General features: G+C 43.9%; 1 protein-coding gene across 3 annotated transcripts in view; it reads right to left on the minus strand.

Annotated features, from left to right (window-relative positions):
• Nucleotides 1-801: 801 nt before the first annotated feature.
• Nucleotides 802-25,618, minus strand: part of LOC134459479 (insulin-like growth factor 2 mRNA-binding protein 2) — a 71,769-nt gene continuing 46,952 nt past the window's right edge. The window contains exons 5-16 of one of the 3 annotated variants that reach the window (XM_063211843.1): nucleotides 24,468-24,531; nucleotides 20,427-20,759; nucleotides 19,496-19,630; nucleotides 18,965-19,087; nucleotides 17,412-17,547; nucleotides 15,077-15,211; nucleotides 11,599-11,667; nucleotides 8,870-8,986; nucleotides 8,148-8,222; nucleotides 7,052-7,183; nucleotides 6,496-6,609; nucleotides 802-6,179 (exon numbers count right to left, since the gene is read on the minus strand). In XM_063211843.1, coding sequence (XP_063067913.1) covers nucleotides 6,072-6,179; nucleotides 6,496-6,609; nucleotides 7,052-7,183; nucleotides 8,148-8,222; nucleotides 8,870-8,986; nucleotides 11,599-11,667; nucleotides 15,077-15,211; nucleotides 17,412-17,547; nucleotides 18,965-19,087; nucleotides 19,496-19,630; nucleotides 20,427-20,759; nucleotides 24,468-24,531 — 1,541 coding nt within the window. In that variant the 3' untranslated portion in view covers nucleotides 802-6,071. Of the gene's footprint in view, nucleotides 6,180-6,495; nucleotides 6,610-7,051; nucleotides 7,476-8,147; nucleotides 8,223-8,869; nucleotides 8,987-11,598; nucleotides 11,668-15,076; nucleotides 15,215-17,411; nucleotides 17,548-18,964; nucleotides 19,088-19,495; nucleotides 19,631-20,426; nucleotides 20,760-24,467; nucleotides 24,532-25,618 lie in introns of those variants that run through there. The other 2 variants (XM_063211842.1, XM_063211844.1) reach the window with 2 other exon arrangements.

Consider the following 25,618-nt stretch of genomic DNA (forward strand, 5'->3'; position numbering starts at 1 on the left):
TCCTCAGAGCAAAACTTTTTTTTAAAATGTAATAATTTATATGTGCTTACCTTTCATCTGTTTTAGTGAAACAAAAATGCCTCTCTTGGTAGCAGATTAACTTAAGGTGAGTTGGTGTTCATTTAGATTTTATAATGGGAGTTATAGGCTTGAATTGTGATGTGCTCAAATTGTGACCTTGCATCCTGCCCTGCAGATTTAAATAATTGTATGTGTACCGAGTCAAGTCTTACTGGATTCTTGAAAGTGCAATGGCTTTATAGAACATTATTTAAATAAAGGGATTTGTTCATAAACTGCTGACATCATTGCAATCATCATTGGACATTTGTGGGAAGCAAAACCAACGTCCTCTTGGAGAAAATGCTTGTTTTTTGAAATTATGTGGCTGGCTAGAAGCAGATTTAACCTTTTCACACAGAACCTCTACGATTGTGTCAACAAAATGGCAACAACAAATCTGTTACTTTCCCTAATGTCAAAGTCATGTTGTTATAATGTTGGTGAGGGTTTTTGTTTTGTTTCTCTAAAAGTAAAAAGTGAGTCGAATACTGTAGGTGGCAGTCCCATCTGCACCTAATTGGTAAGACATGGGTGATGAAATGGTGATTTTGGAGAATTCACCAGATACTGAACTATAATGTGGTAAAACGAAATACCTTTACCCCATATCCCTGTGTCACAAGTGAGTCACTATGGTGTCAGATGTAGTGGAATGAAGCAGGCTAGACCATTTTAAACAGGCCTAAAGAAAACTAGCTTCCAACTGAAAAAAACAACACAAAAGCAGTAGACGAGATATAGTTTTTAAAGACTCTTTATTGCTGATATTATCCGGGTCGGTCGGCAGTTACACATGTATTTTTAACCCACTAATTCCACACTGAAATCCTGACCATCACCAATAAGGCATAAGCATCTCCATAGACCTCCTAATCTCCAACTCTTCCCTGAGCTTTGAGCTGTTACAAATTCCATCTCACCTCCTACCGACTCCAGCTTCTGGAATGTGATTGGGTGAGAGCTATGTGACAGACACTCAAGGCAGCCAGTTGTGTTGGGTCTTCAGTGAAGGTGACAGTGGGAGGGGGGGAGAAGCCTTGAGGAGGAACAGTACAAGGTCCAACTCAACATCTAACCTCCCATCCTCTCCTCTGGCTTGTGATCATTGAGATAGAAGTTTTATTCTCAATATCTTGCAAAATTACAATTGAAAGGTCCTTTCCTCATTTGCAGTCGAGATGTTGAATGGGGAAAAGTTCCCTCCAAAAATTGTTGTGCCCATGCTGACAGCAGAGAAACTTTATTGTTTTCTCCACAGAGGTGAGGCTACAGTGAAGTGCAAGCACAAGGAGAGGACACAAGGTTAGATAATGACTTGACAGAATACAAACTCCACCTCAACATGCTCCTTTCCCTGGCCCTCCTGTTCGTTTTAATCTGAGATGATACGAAGAGCTCTTTTCCAAAATGAGACATATCCATTTTGTAGAATGTTAGGACATTTTTGACATTTTTGTATTGACATTCCATTGAATTGAATTGCAAAATGCATTTTTATAGAGGTGTAAAAGTATGTTCTCAAAACATTTGAATGGCAAGAAGTCAAACATAGATGATTGGACTTCTTAACAGTCAATTCCAATATTAAAATGTAAAAAAAGTCAAAAATGGTGGATATCTCGTTTTGGAAAAGAGCTCTTCAGATGTAGATGCTGAGAAGAAACCAAAATGGAACCAGATAACCCCATGGTGACACTCAGTGTATATGATATTCTACGACTACCTGACCCACAAACTAAATAAAAATATGACAATGGGTATGCTATTATTTCTTTTTTTTTTTTCGAACGCCTGTGAACCAAAGAGTAGGAAAACTGACCCGACTGCTAGAATAACAGTGTTTTTTGTTAAGAAATATTTTGAGAAACACCACAAAAAAAAGAAGAATAGACATGTGATTGTTTTTTTTTAACTCCTAAACTAATAAAACAGCAGAAAGAAGAGAACCATATGCCAATCTTATTTAGCTACTGTTATGTTCTAACGTGGCTTGAAATAGACAAGGGTAGGCTGGAATACAGTGGGGAAAAACAAGCCCTTTTTTTACATGACCAAACTACCTCAGAATGGACTGGGCTCCCATATCATCGGCACACAGTGACAGAATGGATCACATGACTTGAGAAAGTCCAGCAGGGAGAACTAGGTATATGATAATAATGCTGAATATCTGAAAACACAGTTTGTTGATGTTCATGTCAAGGGCTGACTCGGGTAGAGAGTGTGCACACCTCCTCCTTACCCAAATATAGGTAACACGTTACTTGACGCCGGTGTCATAAGCATGTCATTACAGTGTCATAATAGTGTCATGACACAGTCATAGATAAGTCATAAACATTATGTCCAGGTCATAAACATTTTATGACTGTTGGCCTTAAGTGACATTCGGTTATGGCTGTCTATAACACTATTATGACACTATTATGACCCTGTAATGACATGCTTATGACACCGGCATCAAGTTAAGTGTTACCCAATTATTTTTTTCTCAAAATATCATTGCAGCCATGAGGTTTGTTTGTATTTTGTTGACATCAGCCTTGAGACGATAAATATCTAGGTTATTTCCAAGTGATGGCATACATATTTTTTTTATTTTGAGCAACACGTCCTGGTCAGCACATGAAGTTCTCCTCAATATTAAGAAGTGATCTGCAGACTCTATTAAGTACGGTGCAGATGAGAAGATTGCAGGATCTTTTGAACTCCATGTTTGAATCCATGTTTGAATGAGTAGCATAGGTTGTTGTTGAAGACTCCAGCTAATATCTCCTCTTTTTGTAGCCATTATCATTTATTTAAAAAAATAAAAAAAACTTGCTCATTACTCATGAGCTTTCCAAAGGTATACAAAATATCCAAAATAAGGAAAAAATAAAATATTGGACTGAGGTACCCTGATGTTTGAGGTAGAGTGTTATAATAAAATGCGCAGGTTTTTTCCTTTCTCCTTTTTTTGACCAGTCACAAACCACTTTACTGACATATGCGCTGCTCACATTTGGCCAATGGTAGATAAGCATGCTGAGATAACGATGCTCTGCTCACATTCCAGCATGGTGGTTGGTTGCTTAGGCTGTTGGATGCTAGGATGGTCTTTTTATGGGAAATAAAACATCCACATCACCCATATATAACTTTATATAACTACCTGATAATCTGTTGTGGGGGGGAGAAATAGACTTAAACAAAATGTATTTTCACATGGCCTTTCCGGTGACATTATAGGCCAAAGATAAGTTATCCATCATCATTTTAATGACATACTATTCATCTTAATAGTCTCTTTAATTTCTCTTTGGATGCTTTACCAAATCAATAATGTTACTTTAAAACCCCCAGACTGTCTCCTAAAAGTAGATTACGAGGGGAAAACAAAATCAACCTTGCAAACAAAAGAAGAAAAAAAACATAATCCAAAACCAAACGAGGGCCAACTGATTTTTGCTCACGTTAATATTTTGTCATCTACATTTCAATAAATATTTCACCACTCTTCCTATCTATAATATAAATATACAAACACAAACACCCACGGTGGCGTAGAGAAGGCTGTGTGTGCTACTGCTGTCTTGGGGGAAGGGGCAGGGCAGGGCAGGGCAGGTGATGGGGGGTGGGGGGTAAGACCTGGGGACAGGGCATAGAGGACAGGGGAGGCGATAGGGACAGGGAACTGTTGACAGGGCAGGTTAATGGCAAAGATGGGCAAGCTGGACTCAGAGGCTGAATCCAGGTTACCCATCAGTGGCGTCAGGCCAGGGGCCGGAGTGGCAGAGCTTTTTGCAACATCGAAAAAGAGAGAGGGTCCTTGCGGCAGACCCCACACATCGACGGCTGAGAGAGAGAGGGAGACAAGTGCGAGGGGCAGGGAACGAACACCCTTTTGCGGCAAGAGGTTTTCTACCTTTCGCAAATCTTGATGTCTTTTTCATATTGTGTAAAGGCAGTGGCTCACCATACATTCAGAGTGTCAAAAACCAGCCTTTAGATGAGTAAACGCCACCTAACAGGTGACTATTAAATCTGCATAATCAGTCAGAAGAACCGTTAAGCCATTTCAGTTTCTGATAGATCTGGCAGCCTATAATATCTTCTTTTACCTTACGTATGCCTCTTCTTATATTTGAAAAAAAGACACTATTTGTTAACAGTCTCTCTTCAATGACTAATAACCAGGTAAATCGAAAGCAGAGGTGTCAAAAGTAAAAGGAAAAGTACTTTTGTGGTGTAATTACAACACTAGCACATGGCATTACATAGCTGTTTCACCATTTACACCATTGTACCTAATGAGATAGATAGACTGTGTTGTTACTGAAAAACACAGAAAACCTAACAAGGACCCACCACAAACTTGATCCAACCAGTGCAGAGTTAGCTGATCACAAGACAAGTACACAGGTATACTGGTTACTCAGATAAGTTACTTGTGTTGGAAGGAAACTGTGTTTCTTTTTTTTACTTTTACTTTTACTTTTGACACCTCTGATCGAAAGACAATGCCTTCTTTGCTAGTGTTTCCAGGCAACTAAGCCAGCAGTCAGAATCCATGGGGCGTACATGTTGCTAACCTACAGTATGAAGTGTGAAACAAAGCCAAATACAAAGTAGATGTTTCGGTAACACTTTACTTGGCGCCGGTGTCATAAGCATGTCATTACAGTGTCATAATAGTGTCATGACACAGTCATAGAGAAGTCATAAACATTATGTCCATGTCATAAACATTTTATGACTGTTGGCCTTAAGTGACATTCGGTTATAGACATAATGTTTATGACACATGCATAACACTATTATGACACTGCAATGACATGCTTGTGACACCGGCGTCAAGTAAAGTGTTAGCGATGTTTCTAAGATGGACGAACATCTGCGATCTCAATGTTGGCAAATGTGCTAGAAACAACTTTACACTGGCTTGTCACATTTACCATTTCAATGCGAACATTTTTTTTTACTCACTTTTAAAGCAACTAATTTTGTTATGGGAAGAAAAAACACTTTAACAGCTTACAACTGCAGCTAAAGTTTAGACCTAATTTGAATTTTGAGATACTTACTACTCATCATAGCTCTGAGAACCTAGTTAAGCCTTTTGACCACTGTAGTTATTCTATGGTTATTCTATACTCTGTTGAAAGCGTACCGACCTCAATATTTCCACAGGTCCGTCTATGATTAAAACGCAATTCTTTCACAGAGTTTCTCACAAGTGTGTGTGCAGTGCACACTCCCTACACACACACACACACACACACACACACACACACACACACACACACACACACACACACACACACACACACACACACACTTAAAAGCATTATTAAAAATGCTCTACAGGTAAACGGAAGTTCCTCTCCTCAGAGAGAACTATACTCCAAAACTGCTGAGCACGTCCCAGCAGCCACCTCCAAGTGGCCGATCTGTGAGGAGTCCAACAATGGCCACAACACGGTAAGAAAATAATATATATACACATATATGTATAAATATCTACATACACATATATGTGTAAATGTATACATATATACACACATATGTATAAATATATACATATATATATATACAATTTTCTGTCAGTGTCTCTGTTTACCCTGCTCATAACAGTACAGTTTGACAGTTTCTGGCCATGTTTTTTTTTCTCTACTCCTCCTCCTTCTTCTCCGCTCTTCAGTGCCGTGCTTCTCCGGTTTCCCGCCTTTTCCAGAACATTCCATATGAGGCTCTTTGGTTTGGTTTGGTTCTCTCCGCCCCAGTGGCGCGTGGTCATCTGCCGCAAACTCCTCCTTCCTCTCTCGCTCTCTCTCTGTCTCTCTGTATGTTTGTATGCATGTATGTCTCTGTCACACTATCAGTCTGTCTCTGTCTCTCCTCGTCTCGTCTCCCTCCTGCCTTGTCCAGACTCCAGACTCCAGGAGCTGAGGGAAGAACAGTACATTCATGGCCTGCTGGGTGGTCGGTCGTTGGCCATACAGTAGGCAGCGCAGGCCCCAGGCAGCTCACTTCGACTGCTGCTGGGCAGGTGGCGGAGGAGGAGGGGGCTGATGCTGCTTCTGCTCCTGCTGTTTCACTTGCTGGATGATCTCTCGGATTTTTCTCTGTGCAGTCTGTCCGCGAAAACAAACAGAAATACAGTACAGACGTCCGTTCATTAGATTAGGGTGGAATACGTGCATATTCTTTATCGTGTGCACATCACATGTTCATTGGAGAACTCAAATGAAGCAAACTAAATTTCATTTCAATTATTTGTACGACCAGTGAATGTAAAGAAGTTGTTAATAAAATAAAATAAAATAAAAAAATAAGTAAGAAACATCAAATTAGGGCTACCCAAGATCAGGCTACTGCCATTTCTGTGGACAGGAGTTAAACACATATGCAGTTTATCAGTAACCCCAGTTGTGTTAGCTTCTCCATTACCTGACTGGCGAAGAAATGTCCAAAGATTTTCACAAACACCTCGTCGTTCTCGTCTGGCGTCTGATCCCGAGGAACGATGACCTCAGCACTGGTGAGGTTCTGAAGCTCATTCACCTGCAGATGGCAGCAGAGAGCTCAGTCAATGCTGAGTGCATGGACATGTGAAGAGCTCAGATGCAAACCCCGACTGCATTTGTTTTTTTGCTAACACTTTACTTGACGCTGGTGTCATAAGCATGTCATTACAGTGTCATAATAGTCATGACAGTTTTGCATGTGTCATAAACATTATGTCCATGTCATCAACATTTTATGACTGTTGGTCTTAAGTGACATTTGGTTATGGCAAAGACAGGTTGTTTTTGAAATGAATGACTTTTGTGTCGACTTTTGAAGGGTTTGAGAGACAAGCTCAGTTAGTGCTTTGAGGCGAAAATATACCACAAGCACAGAGAGAGAGAGAGAGAGAGAGAGAGAGAGAGAGAGAGAGAGAGAGAGAGAGAGAGAGAGAGAAAAAGAGAAAAAGAGAAAAAGAGGAAAATAAATAAGTTCATACCGTTTTGCCTCCTTTCCCGATGACGCGTCCGGCTGCACAGGAGGGCACTTTGATCTGAGTCTCCAGCTTCACCTCCTCCTTGGCCGTGAAGAAGTTCTCCTCCTTCAGCTTCCCGAAGATACGGCCCTGAGCCTGATGCGGTACAGTCAAAGATCCTCCTATTAGTGTAAGGTAAACCAAGCCCACACTTTTCCTGCATCCCCGTGACGTCAGGCGAACGCCCCTTTAGGAGACCTTTGGAGACTTTAGGTTGAGAATAATCGGAGTTCCCTTGGCACTGTAGATGTACATCTAATACAAACCGTCACCAAACGCCACAGAAAGAGAAGACGGAGGGGCAACGCCCCCTTAGGAGACCAAACTTGAGCACACTCCTTTGCATTGGGTGGGCGGAGTTTGGGATATCTTACTCTACTAGACGACTCTTTGGTACGTACAGTAGGTGGATGGGTCAAAGGTCAAACATCATCAGGGGTCAAAGGGCATTACAGTAGAAAGGGTACAATCATACCCACCAAAACGTATGTACAAGATATCTCATTTACATGTATGCGTATATTTGCGGATCAAGAAGTTCTCCATGCACCACTAAAAGCCCCCTGTCTTCAATACTTAAAGGATAACTTCAGCCAATTTCAACATGCAGTTGTAATGTTCACACTACCCTGGAGTTGTCAGTACACGAGATTCTTTTTTTTTTTCCTTCAGCCTTTTCCGAGATCCTGGTCATTGTAATGGAGGCAGGTGTTTGTTCACATTTGAAATAAACATCTCGATTTAGTCCCAAAAACACCCAAAAGGTTATGCAATACCTAGCATACAGCGATAGCTTTTGGGAAAATATTTGGAGTAGACCTATGTAAAAAAAAAAAAAAAAATTAACATGTAAACAAAATCTGCCCCCATTAGAATAACTCAGATCTCGGAAAGGGCTGAGCCGAAAAATGCGGCATCAGCGGGTACTGACAAGTCAAGGGTAACGTGAGCAATAAACAGCATATTGAAATTGGCAGGAGTGCTCCTTTCAAAGGAGCTGTGATGGGAAACTGTGAAAAAAATGCATGATCATCCCATGAGGTGTTTAGCTGAGCTTCACCTTAAACTGTGCTTCTGGAGGTCCCGTAATGATCACCATCCTCTCTGATGAGTCTGGGCTATCTGCCGGGGCAATCTACAGACAGGACAAGAAAACAAAAAAGATGAAACAAAAAATAGGGGAAAATTGAAGTACTCCCATTTCAAAGCAGCAGAATAAATAAACAAAACAGCAGAATAAATTTGCAACCATTTCATAACAGTTACATAATCATAATGGCCTGATTATACAACAGCAGCAGGTGCTTAAGCTATTTAGCATTTTCAATATCCGTAGTTCAAAAGCGGCTAGCTTGATGTAGGTATAGATGGTAGCAAACCTTGACAGCATGCATCTATTTATTACAATGTTGAGGTCATGCCAACCCTTTAGAGGTCAGTTTTAATAACTTTACTGTGACCAAAACCTGTGACCAAATAAATGTATGTGAAATTGCCAGTGTGTGAGATTTTGCTTAACATCTATAGTAAGTTCAAACTCTTCGTGTACAACCTTTGTTTTACCATTACCGTTACAAAAACGATAATGACCATGTCTCAGTCTGTTACTTAGGACTTTCGGTATTGTCACAGCAATGTGGTTGTTATATAGTTGAGGTCTCATTTTATTTTTTTAGCAAAGAGAGAATTGGCTCTATCTGCATGAGAGGCTAAAAGGCAGCTGTACCGTGATGAAGGGATTCTGCTTTACAGCTTTGGCAAGTTCAGAAGCAGCCAGTGTACCTTGATGGAGGCTCCGGCAAAGCGGGCCAGCTCCTTGATGTGCTGGCCCTTCTTCCCAATGAGAGCGCCCACCGCTTGGGTAGGGATGTACAGGTACGTCACCTCCTGCTCCAGCATCTGAAGGAACATGTGAAATGTATACTTTTTAACACGTGCACACTAGGGCTGTAACAATACACTCAACTCAAGATTCGTTTCGTATCACGATTTTTTACCTACGGTTCGATACACCCCACGATTTCACATTTGCCAACATTATAAAATAAAATTACGTTATAGTTTATAGGTCGAATAGGTTACAAGAGGCTTCTAACAATTTTAAAAAGTTTAAATATAATAATGATGATGATTTTAAACTTGGAAGCACTATCACTTCATATCATGTCATTGTTTTGTGGACGGATGGGTAACAAAACTTTGAAAGGGCGTATCACGATACTGCCTCCTTGTATCGCGATATAGTATCATGACTCGCGATTTCTCGGTACAATATCGTTACAGCCCTAGTGTACACACACACATGCAAACACACGCACACAATAAGTTCACCAGGGAAATGATTTTGTAAACTTAATCTGTTTCTCTTAAGCTGCTATCTGACAGTAAACAAACAGCAACTTTCTAAAGCCTTGCCCTAATTCTATGAGGTGTTAAGGTTTTAATAAGATCAATTGACCCGCTAAAACACGGCACTATAAATTTGTTGTTACCAGAATGACAATGACTGAGTAGTAGTGCATTACTAAAGGCCCAATGTTATGTCATAGTACTATGGTAATTAACCTTTCAGTGACTATATTACAGCGTGCCTCAGATGGTACGGCGTGCATTAAGGGGCTACATTCTTTATTTTCAGAACGTCCTGCTATGAAGAAGAGCTGGATCTAAAAAACTTTTTGTGCATCTGCCCTTTACTCATGTTCATGACAAAAATTGACTGATGATACAAAACAACCCATGTTTTATCCAGATTGTACTGCAGGTAGTTTGAGCTTTGAATAAAACACGTGTATGAAAAAAGCACACTATTATCTAAGAATATTGCCAGGGAAGGATACCTTTTCTATTTGGTTGCGCACATCTGTAGTCACTGTACGGCCATTCAGCTGAACGTGTTCAGGTAGTTTTAGTGCAGTGGGGCTGGGTGGCCCAACCACAGCTAATCTCACTATTGTCTGAAGTTGGTACATCAATTAAGTGTACAAATTGTTGCCATTTACTGGAAGTTTTTGTATTAAAAAAAAACAACCATATCAGAGTGGCATTAGCTGTGATTGCACCACCTGACAGCTACTAAACACGCCAATCACTACGTTTACATGATGTTTTCAATTCTGAATTGATAATTCAGAATTAAATAGTTCCATCGCGTCTACTTTGATCTTTCCTTTAATTACGAATTAAAAGGTGTTTACAAGACGTTTTCAAAGTGGAATTAAGCTTTATTCAGAATTTAAGTGAATTTATTCCTAATTAAATGTCTCATGTAAACGTAGCAAGTGACTCCGGTGTTACACAATAGTTCTAGTACAGTGGGGCTGGAGCTGGGGCTGGGGCTGGAACTGTGTGTACCATTGGGAACGCTGTTTACTGACTAACGTATGAGGCAGGGCTGTGGTGGGAAATGTGGAAGAACTCGTTTCTCGTAGTGTGTCTATTGTACTGCAGAACTGTAATGTGTGTGCAGGGCCGCTGACAGCTATAGCCGGACCCAGGACAAAGTCTTTTGAAAGGGCCCCTCTCTCAATACATACAATGTGATGAGGACCCAATTCTGGCCCCTCTCTCGCCTTAGGCCAGAGACAACCTACCCATTTGTCCTGCTCTGTCGGCTGCCCTATATGTGTGTGCAATGCATGAGTAACTGATTTTATGGCGCTACAAATGAGTCACACACCACAGCTTGATATTATCTAATAACCGATCGGAGAGAATTATAAATATTGATCTATCAGAATGGCAAACACGCCGCAGGGCATAAGGAGCCAGTTTAATTTCATCATGATGACAAAGAGTAGATAACAAAGCAAGTTCTGATGACATGTAATGAGTCATATACAGTATTGAGTCACAGGTAGCTATTGCCCTGCTCAATGATGCCTGAAGCTTGCTGGTGTCTGATTTCTTTTAAGTATACAGTATCATCTTGTCACGGAGGGTGAGTAACATTTGTTCCACTAGTGAATGAAAAGTAGCTACCGTACTATATTCAAGCAAAAAAAATAAAAAAATAAGACAGTGACGAATGGGACGGGAAATGAGGAGGTGAGAGAAAGATGGGGAAGGGTTGGGATATTACGCAGGTTGGACTCAGCGAGCAACATGCATGCCTACAGTATGGTAGGGTGCCTTAGCGCAGTGCACCACAGCAAACCCCCAAGCAAAAATACATTTCAACTCAATGGCAAATCACCTTCCTTGGGATATTTTATGTGCTATATGCAAAGACGAAGCAATGAATGAGTAACATAGTTCATATTCCCTCTATAAGAAAGGAGGGTACATTTGAAGACTTGTGGGAAGTTATATTTGAACAGCTTCATTTTCAAAGGCAGTAAATGGTTTAGGTTTTGTATCTGACAAGTTTCTGCTACTTTGCCTTTGCAGCCTTCATCAGACATCACGTAACAATCTAGTCAGGTACAAAAGAGGTACCTCTTCTTACTACCCTTGAAAACGAAACAGTTCATAATTTATTACTAGCCTAATGGACCTCTTAAGTTTCTTACTGGAAGTTGGTGTGGTACGTTTCCAACCGGGGGAGGACCGTAGAGGCCTGCCATCGGTGATGAAGTACCCTGGGAACAGAAGAGAGGAAGGAGGGGAGGGTAAGAAACTCAGACCCAGTTCACATGGATATTTTTGTGAAACATATTTTTTTTTTTATCCATTTAGGCCCTTTGTTTACACGTAAACAGAGTTTTATCTCCATTTTTGAAAACCAGTGGCAGTTTTAAGTGGAGATGTCTTACAAGAAATAGCCACTGGAATGGATACGTATAAAACAAGAAATCTAAATGTTTTTTTTAAAAATGATGACGCATTCATTTAAGAGCCAGGTAAACGGCCAATCACATAGCAAGATTCCATGCTCCATGCCATTTTGTGAAATTGAGATTTCATATCATATACACGTTGCGTAAATACAGTAAATGGGATATGGAAACAGATACTGATAAAAATGTATATCAGTTTTTTAAAATATTCACATGCACGCACTGAGGTTTGAGTGGAGGGAGGTGATGATGTTACATTCAACGATGCTCCGAAAAAGGACAGGCATATTGCCAATGAAAGCTGTGCGTGTCATCATTTCTGGGAGGTGAGCTAGACTTAATTTATGAATGACACATTTACACGTGGCCCATCAACTAGAACCAGACACATGGCACAAATAAACAAACAGATGTACACACACACACTCACGCAAATAATTGAACACAAATAAATACACATGTAAGAGTGTACACACACGCACGCACGCACGCACGCACACACCTACAGTAAGCAGCCAGTGTGACACCTACAGTAAGCAGCCAGTGTGACTCAGGCCATACAACAGAGTGGCTGTGTGTGTGTGTGTGTGTGTGTGTGTGTGTGTGTGTGTGTGTGTGTGTGTGTGTGTGTGTGTGTGTGTGTGTGTGTGTGTGTGTGTGTGTGTGTGTGTGTGTGTGTGTGTGTGTGTGTGTGTGTGTGTGTGTGTGTGTGCTAACAGTGGAAGTGTGGTTAGCAGAAAGATATCAGTCACTCAGGCTAAGGTGAAGCAGAGGCGACAGCCTCAGCACAGTGAGGTAATGGAGCTTCTCGTCCAACAGCTACAGTTGGCCTACTACTTGGCCACCCAGTAATCTACCCCTGAACGAACATGCGCACACACGCACGCACGCACACCAACCTCCACCGGATACAACCCCTTCCTGGTTGAGAGATGAGCTGTGGCGCACACAGCCTTGGCACACACTCATCCATGCACGTGCAGACAGACACACACACACACACACACACACACACACACACACACACACACACACACACACACACACACACACACACACACACACACACACACACACACACACACACACACACACACACACACACACACACACACACACACACACACACACACACACACACACACACACACACACATTGCTTCCTTTGTTTCCCACTTCTTTTCTGTCTCTTTCTCCCTGGCACGCACAGAAACGGAAACAAACACACAAACACACACACACACACACACACACACACACACACACACACACACACACACGTCTCACACACACACACGTCTCACTTCCTCTGTACCCCTCTATTTATGGTTCTTTCTCTGTGGCACAGACAGAAACACGCACGCACGCACGCACGCACACACCCCCACACACACACAACCAACAGTCACACACGACACAGTCCCACACACAAAACACAAACAGACACAAGCACTCGTGCGCTTGCACAATTAACTTCAAAAGCGCCCGGAAAGAGACACACACAGGAGTGTGGTGCTGTGTTGTGGCTTCGGAACGGGTGTGTTTAGTGCCATCAGGAAAATTATGGGGGATTGGCGGGGTATTCTTTTTCTTTTTCCTTTTAGCACACGTTGCTTTGGCATAACATCCACTGTATCTGCTTTTTCTCGTCTGTTCACACGTTCTCACGGGGCATGTGTGGGCACTGCTATGTGCTGTTGGCTCAAGTAAAGGATAACGTTTGCTAACATAATTCTCAGCGGAGCGAGTGACTGATGTGTTGGAATGGGGGGCTGTAAAAAAAAAACATTCTTCCTGGGCTAATTCTTTAGAGACAACATTCATTGATGATCAGAGCACTTTGAACTTTGAATACTTTGTTATAGGCTACGCTTTTTGTTTTGTTGCATAAATATGACTTTTGTTTTGATGTTCCTCAGAGTTGTTGGGGAGGGAGGGGTGAGTGGGGTGGGTGGGGGTGTGGGGTTGCCCATGTCTAGACTAGATCTTGTGTGTGTCCATGTCTAGACTTAAGTTTGTGTGCTACTTTATATGCGACACAGGATACTCATTTCCTGAGGGTGGTATCGTGTATCTGTTGTGTATATATTTTGGTGATGGGTGTTTATATGCCACTCAATATGGTTCGATGACTGTCAATGTCTGTGGGAGTATGCTAGTGATGAGGCGCACACAAGGCTTGCAAGTTCAAAATCTGTATTGTGGCCGACAAATTGCAAAAGAAGTCTTCATTTGCAATTTTCCGATGACTTCTTTTCCGATTATTTTCCGATGACTTCTTTTGCAATTTGTCGGCCACAGTACACATTTTGAACTTGCAAGCCTTGTGTGCGCCTCATCTTTTTTGACTGTCTTAGTATCACTATTTTTGGTGAGCAGTCGCACCAAGCAACACGCGATTCTAAGTTAAGGCGCAGACTTTGTTTCCTTACGCCGTATGCTAGTGTGCATGTGTGTGTGTGAGCATTTGTGTGTGAGCGTGAGTGTGTGTGTGAGCTTGTGTGTGTGTAAACGTGAGTATGTGTGTGAGCGTGAACGTGTGTGTTAGTGTGAGTGTGAGTGTGAGCGTGAGCGTGTGCGTGAGCGTGAGTGTGAGTGTGAGCGTGTGCGTGCGTGCGTGCGTGCAGCTGAAGGAGAGTCCTGTAGCTAGTTGTTGTACTGTAGTTATTTAATGTCTTAATGTTCTTTCTTGATTTCTTTTTTTTTTACTTTTATTTTTTGAGAAGCATATTGAATTGCAACTGTGCATGAAATACGCTTTACAAATATACTTGCCTTGCCTAGTGGTTTGTGTGAGTGTGTGAGAAAAGAGATTGTATTATCCAGCATATGCGGGGCGCCATGGCGAGTGTGTGTGTGTGTGTGTGTGTGTGTGTGTGTGTGTGTGTGTGTGTGTGTGTGTGTGTGTGTGTGTGTGTGTGTGTGTGTGTGTGTGTGTGTGTGTGTGTGTGTGTGTGTGTGTGTCCTTACACAGGAAGGGGAATAGTGTATGTCAGGGCTGCTGACAGCTTTTGCCAGGCCCGGGACAAAGTAATCTGAAAGGGCCCCCCACTCAATACACATAATGTAATGAGAACCCAATTCTGGGGACCCCTCTCTCTCTGGGCCTGGGACAACTGACCCTTTTGTCCCCCGCCACACCCCCTGTCGGCATTCCTGGTGTGAATGTATGTGTGAGTGTGCGTGTGTGTGTGTGTGTGTGTGTTCTTACCAAAAAGGGGTTGTACCCGGCGGCTGAGGCGGGGCCCTGTAGTGAGTGGGGGCCCGCGGAGGAGGGCAGCAGGGGAACCCCAGAGGAGAAGATGCCCAGGGCATTCAGATTCAAACCCGGGATCAGATTAGTCTGCTGCTGCAGAGAGGCGGAGGAAGGAAGGGGGAGAGGGGAGAGAGGAAGAGGGGAAGAAAAAGAGAGGGGAAAACAGAGAGGTGGCAAAGAGAAGAGAGAGAAAGAGAGAGATAGAGATAGATAGATGGAGAGAGAGAGAGAGAGAGAATAGGTCAAAGAGAGAGGGAGAGAGGAGAGAGGAGAGGAGAGAAGAGAGAGGGTGGGGGGGTTGAGGAGAGAGGGCAGACAGTGAAACGGAGCAAGATGACAATGATCGAGGGGGACAGAGGACAGAATGGATGAGGAGGAGGGAAAGCGGTGGAGAAAGAAAGTAAGAAAGAAAGAAAAAATGAAGAGAGAGAGAGAGAGAGAGAGACAGAGAGAGAGAGAGAGAGAGAGAGACAGAGACAGAGAGAGAGAGAGAGAGAGAGAGAGAGAGAGAGAGAGAGAGAGAGAGAGAGAGAGAGAGAGAGAGAGAGAGACAGAGACAGAGACAGAGAGAGAGAGAGAGAGAGAGAGAGAGAGAGAGAGAGAGAGAGAGAGAGAGAGAGAGAGAGACAGATCATTACTGTTTTCACATGGACTGCATGAACAGGAGAGACAACATGCCTGGAATTGGCTGTTCATATAAAGCCATGTAATAACAACAGTACATTCACAGCATTACTCTCAATAATTGATTAATTGCACAAAATAACCTCTAGGTGGCGATGTCCTATTGACTGGCTCCTGTTTGTTTCGTGTAAGACGGTGGGTCCCTGAGGCATAGAACCACTCTGTCCACGATGTTGCTCTCCGTAATAACCTCCTCATTGACATATTGCAGGAAAACAAGATACAGCTGCTTCACGGCCCTTCAGAAAAGTGAGTGAGTGAATGTGTGTGTGTGTGTGTGTGTGTGTGTGTGTGTGTGTGTGTGTGTGTGTGTGTGTGTGTGTGTGTGTGTGTGTGTGTGTGTGTGTGTGTGTGTGTGTGTGCGTATGCGTGTGAGAGAGAGAGAGAGAGAGAGAGAGAGAGAGAGAGAGAGAGGACATGTTGGGAAGGTGCATGTGTGTGGAATGGATGTGCTGAAGTTTGTACACATCCTAAAGGCAAACTGCCAGCTGAGAACTCCTTCGAGTGGCGGGTGTGCTCAGAGTGCAACAGAGAGAGAGAGAGAGAGAGAGAGAGAGAGAGAGAGAGAGAGAGAGAGAGAGAGAGAGTCGAGCAGCGAATCAGAAAGAGCAATAGCAAGAGAGGGCGAACGAAAGAAAGAAAGAAAGAAAGAAAGAAAGAAAGAAAGAAAGAAAGAAAGAAAGAAAGAAAGAAAAAAAAGAAAGAAAGAAAGAGAGAAAGAGAGAAAGGGGGTGGAGAGTGTGTGCACATGTGTATCAACACTCCCGTACCTACAGGCATGTGAGGCAGAAGCAGACGGAACATTCTGTCTGGCTTTGTTTGGAGTACGCTGGCTGGTATTTGGGTGTAACTGCATGATCGCTCAAGATGTTTTGTTTTGTTTTGTTTTGTTTAACAGTGCTGAGCCGGTCAGGAGGACTTGTGGAAGTAGCACAAAAACAAAGAAAAAAAACTAAAAGAGCCGCGTGGGTGTAATGCTGCCCCATTCATCTTTCTGAACCGGATCTATTGCATCTTTCACACTGCCGTCAATACACCACACATGGGTAACCGCTCTTTGCGGCACCGAACCTCTATTACTGTAATATACAGTATGCACATGGCTGAATATAAAATCAATCTGAGTGTGTGTATAGCAGCCTTTGAATGGAATTTAGCTGCCTACTAGATTTTAGGTTACAAATGATCGGTTTCTGCATTCAGTTTGTAGGTGCAAAAGTCTTTTTATTTCAATATTTCAACAGTGCTTTTGCTCCATTTTTAGGACAAAACCAGAGTTGATTCAACATCCTCAATTTAAAAATAAACATTCAAGCCTGCCTTCCACTTGGTTATAATAAGAAGAAAAGTAAAAACCACAGGTCTTACAGATGATAGAACCACACACGCACATGGCGGTGATCTATTCACAATCACAAAGCAGTTCAAGCCACCATGCCCGGAATAAACGTTCTCCAATTGGAAACACTTGGCTGTAAACAATTTCAACGCATCACTGAGTCTGACACTTGTGATACATGCTACATTGCAAGAGGAGACAGGGACAGATACTGCAGACAGGCAGACAGACAGACAGACAGACAGACAGAAAGATGGGGCTACTTACGTTGATGGTAGCGATGTCATTCTCGTACCCTTCCCTCAGCTTTCTCATGATCTCCACCTCCGCATTACAGCACTCCTCCACACCCCCCCGCACCGTAATGGTACGCTCCGGGTTGTAGATGGTCAAGTCCTGTAGACTACACACACACACACACACACACACACACACACACACACACACACACACACACACACACACACACACACACACACACACACACACACACACACACACACACACACACACACACACACACACACACACAGTCGCCAAACACCAACAGAGACAATGCGATTAAGATGGGGTGACATGAATGAATGGCTCCCGTTTTTATTCACAGTGTTTTTGAGCTGTTCATTCTTCATCTGAATGTGACATTGCAAGAAAAGTGAGGTGTCCACACACGTTAGGTGTTCCCACAACTCAAATGGGGGGCGCTGTGGCGCAGCGCGCTGGGCCCCCCATGTTTGGGCTTGCATGCCCACGGTGGCCCCCGTTCGGGTCCGGCCGGCCCCACCCCGTCTCTCTGTCCCACTCGCTTCCTGTCACCATCTCAGACTGTCCTATCAAATAAAGGCATGAAAGCCCCTAAAAATATATATATATTGAAAAAAATTCTCAGCAAATCCTGACAACAACATGGCAGGTTCGTCCAGCTAACACAGAGTGGTAAAGAACGCAGCCTGCTATGAATGTGGGTGGTGAAGTCTGAAAACAGTACTTGTGGTACGCAAGACCAGGCAATGAGGTGTAGCCAGGTCATGCCCTCCTAGTGACACAACACCTTCGGCATTGCTTCTAGTCAGGCCAGGAGCAATACAAATATTGTTTCTGAGCTCCGGAGAAATTGGGAACTCCACCCACTTTGTCAGTTAAAAAGAGACATTCTGGAGACTATTCTATTGATTTTAACTTGGGCACAGCTTTTTCTGGCCTTAACCAGTAGCAAACCGTGGGAGACAGGTTAACCAGTAGGAGCGGGAAAGGATCTGCACACTTCTTGCAAAAGACTTTTATTTGGAGTAATGTTTCGATCATAGACGGGTTAACCAGGCCATTTGGGAAACGTTATTCGTTATCTTCTTGGTCAGACCAACATCTCGGTGTGAGATCTGAAAGTCGATGATGATCAGACAAAATGAGGTGCGGGCGGCTCTTACGAGGAGATGGTGATCTTGGTCCCCGTCCAGCTAACACAGAGTGGTAAAGAACGCAGCCTGGTATGAATGTGGGTGGTGAAGTCTGAAAACATTACTTGTGGTACGTAAGACCGACAATGAGGTGTAGCTAGGTCATGCCCTCCTAGTGACACAACACCTTCAGCATTGCTTCTAGTCAGGCCAACATCTCGGTGTGAGATCTGAAAGTTGATGATAATCAGACAAAATGAATCAAAAATTGTTTAATTTTCTCCGCAAACCCTGGCAACAACATGGCAGGTTCGTCCAGCTAACACAGAGTGGTAAAGAAGGCAACCTGCTATGAATGTGGGTGGTGAAGTCTGAAAACAGTACTTGTGGTACGTAAGACCAGGCAATGAGGTGCGCTCTTACGAGGAGATGGTGATCTTGGTCCCCGTGTCCTGCTCGATCTTCTTGAGGTTGCGGCCCTCCTTGCCGATGAGCCGGCCCACCAGGCTGTTGTGGGCCAGGATCTTCAGAGGCACCTCCTCAGCCCTGAAACATAGCCAGAGAGAGAGAGAGAGAGAGAGAGAGAGAGAGAGAGAGAGAGAGAGAGAGAGAGAGAGAGAGAGAGAGAGAGAGAGAGAGCAGTAGAGAGAGAGAGAGAGAGAGGAGAGAGGGGGGGGGGGGGCAGACAGTGAAACGGAGCAAGATGACAATAAGGGAGGGAGGACAGAATGGAAGAGGGGAAAGGTGAGAAGGGGGGGGGAGAGAGAGAGAGAGAGAGAGAGAGAGAGAGAAGGAGACAGAAAGAGAGAGAGAATTACAAGAGGGGAATTAGGTACAAGCAGCGATAAGTAATCCAGATTCATTAGTAGCGATCCAGGGAGAGCCCTCTGGGGGGTTGTAGCGCCCCCGTTGAGAAACACTAATGTAATGTCACATGAAGTGGTTCTGACTCACGAGTTGGTGTCGTTGGCCTCCTTCTCCATGATGTGTAGGATCTTCTGGCAGGCAGAGGAGCAGCCCTCAGGGCTGGAGTGGATGGTGATGGCCTTCTCCGCAGCACCCGCATTCTCCTTACGGTGGATGTCCACCCTGCGGCAACACCAGAGTCTCAGGAAGGTCATCAGGGCTCTAAATTAACTCTTTTCATTACCTGCCAAAATGGCTAGTAGATGTTGATCTCACTAGCCAAATACACACTCACCAATGGGTCAAGGTGGCTAGTAAGTTGATCTATTCTACCAGTCAAACTGAAATTTCATCAGCATTTGGCCGGTTGGCTAGTGATAATTTAGAGCCCTGAAGGTGATATAACGCATCAAAATGATATGCATATACAGGGCTCTAAATTCACGGTAGGGACACATACACGCAAATTTGCGAACTTTGCCATTCATTCCTATGAGAGAGGCGAAGGCAGGCGAAGGCAAGCGAAAGCAAGCGAACAGGAGCGAAGCGAATCGAAATTATTAAAGAAAGTTTAATGTTATGCAAATGAGGAGCGAATTCGCCTGCCGCGGGCCAATCAAATCAACAACATAACTGTTCCATTCCATTTGATTCGCCGCGACGACCTGATGACGGTTGGATTTCGCCTCTCTTCGCTTCGCCTCCTATGTGTCCCTACCGTAACACCAGCCAACTGGCCACATGCTGGTGAAATTTCAGATTGACTGGTAGAAAAGACCAACTTACTAGCCCACTTTGACCCTGTTACAACAGACCCATTACTGAGTATGTGTTTGGATAGTAAGCTTAATTACTGTAATACTACGTAGTCATTTTGGCTGGTGCTGTACAGCAGGATCCAGAGAGAGAGAAAGAAAGAGAGAGAGAGAGAAAAAAGACCAATCACACCGCAAGCAGCAAGCATCACGCAGCAACTCACTTGGACTGCGTTTCTTTGGTGAGGTTCTTGATGGTGAGGCCCTCCTTGCCGATGATGGCCCCCACGAACTGCGTGGGCACTAGGATGCGCAGCGGGAGCTCAGGCTGCCTCTGCCGGGGCCCCCCAGTGAGGCCCCCCATCCCCATGTGGCCCCCCGCCGCGCCGCCACCGTAGTCCAGGGGGTCCCCCGTCCTGGGCCCCCGGCCGCCCCGATGCAGCTTGGGGGGGCCCTGGGCCTGGGGGGGCAGCAAGGCGGCGGCGGCGGCGTCCAGTATGTACGACACGCTGAGGGAGTGGTCTTCCACCGTGTGGCCCGTTAGCTTCTCAAGGGCCCTGATATAGAGAGGAGGGAGGACGGGAGGGGGAGAGAGGAACATAATGAGAGGAGAGTTGGCACACACACACACACACACACACACACACACACACACACACACACACACACACACACACACACACACACACACACACACACACACACACACACACACACACACACACACACACACACACACTTCACCAAATTTTGGGCTCTACTGTATACACACCTCGCTGATGGACCCTCTTCCCTGGACCCTCAAATGTTACTAGTGGACTACTAGAGGTAGCTGTGCTGATTTTGGCATTTGTCTCCCTTATCTCTTCTTCAAGTGTTTGATACACAGTGCACACTAATCCCAGTAAGCCAATCAGGCAAAAGACTGAGCAGAAAAAGCTCAACCTAATGCGGCAAGCTTTCTAAACACTGTGCTGATGTGCTATCAGGCTATCAGCCTAGAGCGTGGGTGGGAGACCCATGGCCCGTGCGCCGTTTATGGCGCATGAGGTCGTCTTATCCGGCCCCCGATATAACTTTAATGTTATTGCAGTTTCACACGAAATATGCTTTGTAAAGCACTCTTAGAAATTACATTTGCATTAGAATGAAGTTATATTTTCAGGGGACCTAGTGAAGGTGGGGTCAGTTGTGAGGCAGTTGTGGCCTAGTGGTTAAGGAGGTGGGGTTTAGATCAGAGGGTTGCTGGTTCGAATCCCACCCTTCCATACCCTATCGCACTCCATGGCTGAGGTGCCTTTGATTGAGGCACCTAAGCCCATATTGTTTCAGGGACTGTAACCAATACCCTGTAAATCACGGAACTTCACTATGGATAAAAGTGTCAGCTAAATGAAATGTAATGAATGAGCCCCGAGTGGAGGGCTGCACAGAAGGACCTCAGTTATAATGAAAACATTTGTTTTGTTCATCATTACTTTATTATTTACTAAGTATGTATAATGGGTTTTTTGCACCCCTTATATTATAAAGTGTTACCATTACTACCTTTAAGAGTGTACCGTCACACCAGTATGACAGGAATGTTCAGGCAGTGAAAGTTCTATAGAATTCTGGGCGTCATTGAATACAATTTGGAATTGTAGAATGTTGCATTGTTATAGAATGCATTCTTTTATAGATTTATGCATTCTTTTTATATGTTCAAAAACTTATCCTGATTTTTCCAAAAGTTTCCTTCCCACTTCCTTCTATCGCATCAGATCAAACAACCGCCAGACCATGAATACGAAATGAAATGGTAGTATTATGGCATGGTCAGGACCCGGCTAATCCTCAGTGGCCTTTAACAGAAATAACAGCCATCACATGAGGAATGAATGAATGGACATTATGAATCTCTCCTGTACTGACCGGAAAAAGTGAACAAGGAAGGCCTTTACTGCGATATTCCAATGTTGGTTGTCAAGGTGTTACTCTGAAAGCTCAATAATTTCTCTGGTGGTACAGAACACAAAAGGTTTGAAAACCACTGCTGTGATTAGTGGCCCTGGGTAACAGTAGTCTTTGTATTGCAGTTTTAAACTAAAACACACTTGGTTATAAAATAAAATAAAATAAAATAAGGAAATGGCATTTAAATAATTTCTTTGATGTTTTCGACATCCCAACATCCACCCCCCCCACCCCCACCAAAAACAGCTCTTCAAATGAAGCTCCAGCATGCCTAGAAGGTCCCCAGGATGGAATGTTGATGACCATACTGGATGAGAGCACTGACCACATTGGTGACCCGACCTTCTCGCTTCGATCTCGACCAAACTGCGGTAATGAGTGATAAACATCATTTGTTTCCCACTGTCAGCCAAAAACACAGCAGTTAAAAAACATCCAGGGCCATAAAGACATAATCGGGAACACACAATCCAAATGTCACAGCCTGATGCGATTGTGGCTTTATGATAATTGCCTTATCTCCTGGGACTTTTTGGAGGGGACATCTTGATTTCATTCCGGGATTGCGGTCATGCCACAGTCACGCTGCACAACTGCATATGGCTGGGGGATGAGGTGTTGCATCATGCTAATGCACCATAGACTAGCATGAATGGGCATTGCATGCCTTTGGGGACCCAGGTTCGAGTTCGGCCTGGGTTAATGTCCCAGCTCTACCCTGTCGCTCTACCCCGTCTCTCGTTCTCGCTCTCTCGTTCTCTCTCTCTCTCTCTCGTTTCCTGCCATGATCTTCACTATTCTGTCCACATTTAAGGCAAAAGGCTCATAAAATATATATATATTTTTAAAAGATTGAATATGCCTCTCCCTAAGGTGCATTCAGGCACAAATAGCAGCAATCCATGAAAAGTCTCACTGGCCCCTGCTTCCATTTAGATTGACCTGCTGCTTTGCTCCATTTGGTTTGCAGGATTGTGGTGGAAGAAGTTTGGAGCAATGGGTGGCACACTCCGATGAAGGAACTGGTGCATAGATGGACAAGCGAGGACGTAAAGGACAGTAGGGAAAGGATGTGTGTATGGATAGCATGAGTGCATGGATGGATAGGGACATTTGTTCATGCGGGCATCGTCCATCGGTGGGCGTGTAGGACAGATTGGGGGTTGTCTTTTTGGGCATCATGGCATCATGACAATAGCCAGGCTGTGCCCTCCTAGAGATGCAACACTGTCAGCGTTGCAACTAGTCAGGTCAAGAGCAATGCAAGTACTTTCTGAGTTCCCGGGAACTCCTCCCACTTTTTCGGTAAGCAAACAACCATAATCAAACCAAGGGAGGCGGGTCAATCATGACGATTGGGAAATGTTAATTGTTATGGTCTTGGTCAGACCAAGTCTCGAAGAGATTTGAACGTCGATGATAATCAGGCTATCATGACAATGCGTATCAATAAAACGCTGCTTTGAACTGTCTATTGCCTGTGTGGGTAGCACCACGCATTTGCATGTTAACTTGTGCTCTGCAACGGCCTGTGACAGGTTAGGGTTAGGAGGGCTTTTTGTCTAGGCACAATTTCGACATTTTCCTCGCTTGTTCCTGTTTCTGTTGTTGGCAAAAGTAAAGCTGCAGAAACGTTTCTTTACTGTCCATTTAGGGTTAGGCAAGAAAGCCACTGGAAAGGCTGTAGGGATGTGTGCAGCGTATGGAAATCAGAGGCTGTGATATGTGCAGTAGAGCATGACACGGGAGTGGATTTTCACTCTCGTCCCATCCCGGTCGCAGAAAAAAAAATCCATCCCATCCCATCCCGGACTGGAGTAAAAGAAACAAATCCCATCCCGTCCACTCGCTAAAAGAACCTCTCTCAATCCTGCCAAATCCCACTCAAAATCAATCCCACTCCCTCCCACTCCCGTTTGGTCAAAAAAACAAGGCTTTTAAAAAAGAATAATAATAATGAAAAAAATTAGCGACCCGCAGTAGTTCATGCTGTCCTCTCTCATAGCCTGTGCACACGTCTTCTCCACGGTGAGACTGTGTAACAATGGACAGGTGTAGGCTACTTTTGGTATGATGACAATCATCTATTTTTGGCATTCTCTCTCCTGTTCATTTTTATTCCCGCTCCTGCCCACTCCCATTCATCTTTATTCCCGCCCATCTTTAAAATTTTGACTCCCATCCCACGGGAATCCCACGGGAATCCGTGGGAATTTCCAAACAATGTCATTAGTCAATGTCTCTAGTGTGCAGTGTATGGAAATCAGAGGCTGTGCCACCAAAGGGATGTGTGTATACAGTATACTTACTCTTTTGCCTCCTCCTTAGTTGCGTATGTGACATTCACCACCGCTGTGTCTGTATCTGTGTTCACTGAAAGAAATGAAGATACAGGCAGAGAGAGAGAGAGAGAGAGAGAGAGAGAGAGAGAGAGAGAGAGAGAGAGAGAGAGAGAGAGAGAGAGAGAGAGAGAGAGAGAGAGAGAGAGAGAGAGACAGAGACAGAGACATCAAGAGGTGCTGCATGATTGTCAATTACTTACTAGCTGCAATGAAAGTTGTTAAAAGACATCGGATAATATTTGACATTGAAAGACTGCCTTACATTCACACAAAATCCATCTTTGTTTATGTCCTGTCATCTCTCTCAATCTTTATCTAGCGGACGTCTGACAGCCCATGACAGCCCAACAAAAATGTGTTGTTTGCTCCGAGTCTTCCAAAACTATGTGCATACGTAGCTGTGTATTTATGCATAATTTAAGTCCATGACTCCCACTGTTTGTCCTATCTAGCAAGACTGTTTGACTGCTTACAAGGTACGACACTGAAAGCATTGCTATCCTTCAGGCAATTACAGACCCCTGTTTTCTTCCCATGTGTGGAGCTCCACAGTTTTAATGTATCTCAGTATCAAGTGGTTGTGGGTCTGGGGCAATTTAATTCACACAGGAAACACAAGATCAAAGAAGCAAACACAAACACAAACTCACAAATGCACACACACACACACAGGCACACACACACACAAACACACACACACACACACACACACACACACACGCACGCGCACACGCACACGCACACGCGCACGCACGCACGCACGCACGCACGCACGCACGCACGCACACAAACTCAACCACCAACTATCTCTCTTAAGGATCAAAGTCCAGTGCATGTCCTGAGGAATTGTATACCACACATCCTGAAACACACTACTTCCTTAAATCACGTCACGGACTGATACAGTGGGTGAAAATGATTGGGGAATGATAAAGGCTTTGTGAAATGGGGTTTACATGCATTATGTGGAACACAGCATATATTTGACAGAAATGTCATTGACAGAGCCATACACATGCAAGCAAGCATCCACACACAGAGACATGCACACACATACAGTACACATGCACTCGCACACGCACACAAACAGGCATGCAGACACAAGCACTAACGCACAC

The sequence above is a fragment of the Engraulis encrasicolus genome, chromosome 12 (assembly GCF_034702125.1).
Source record: "Engraulis encrasicolus isolate BLACKSEA-1 chromosome 12, IST_EnEncr_1.0, whole genome shotgun sequence".
Classification (NCBI taxonomy): Eukaryota; Metazoa; Chordata; class Actinopteri; order Clupeiformes; family Engraulidae; genus Engraulis; species Engraulis encrasicolus.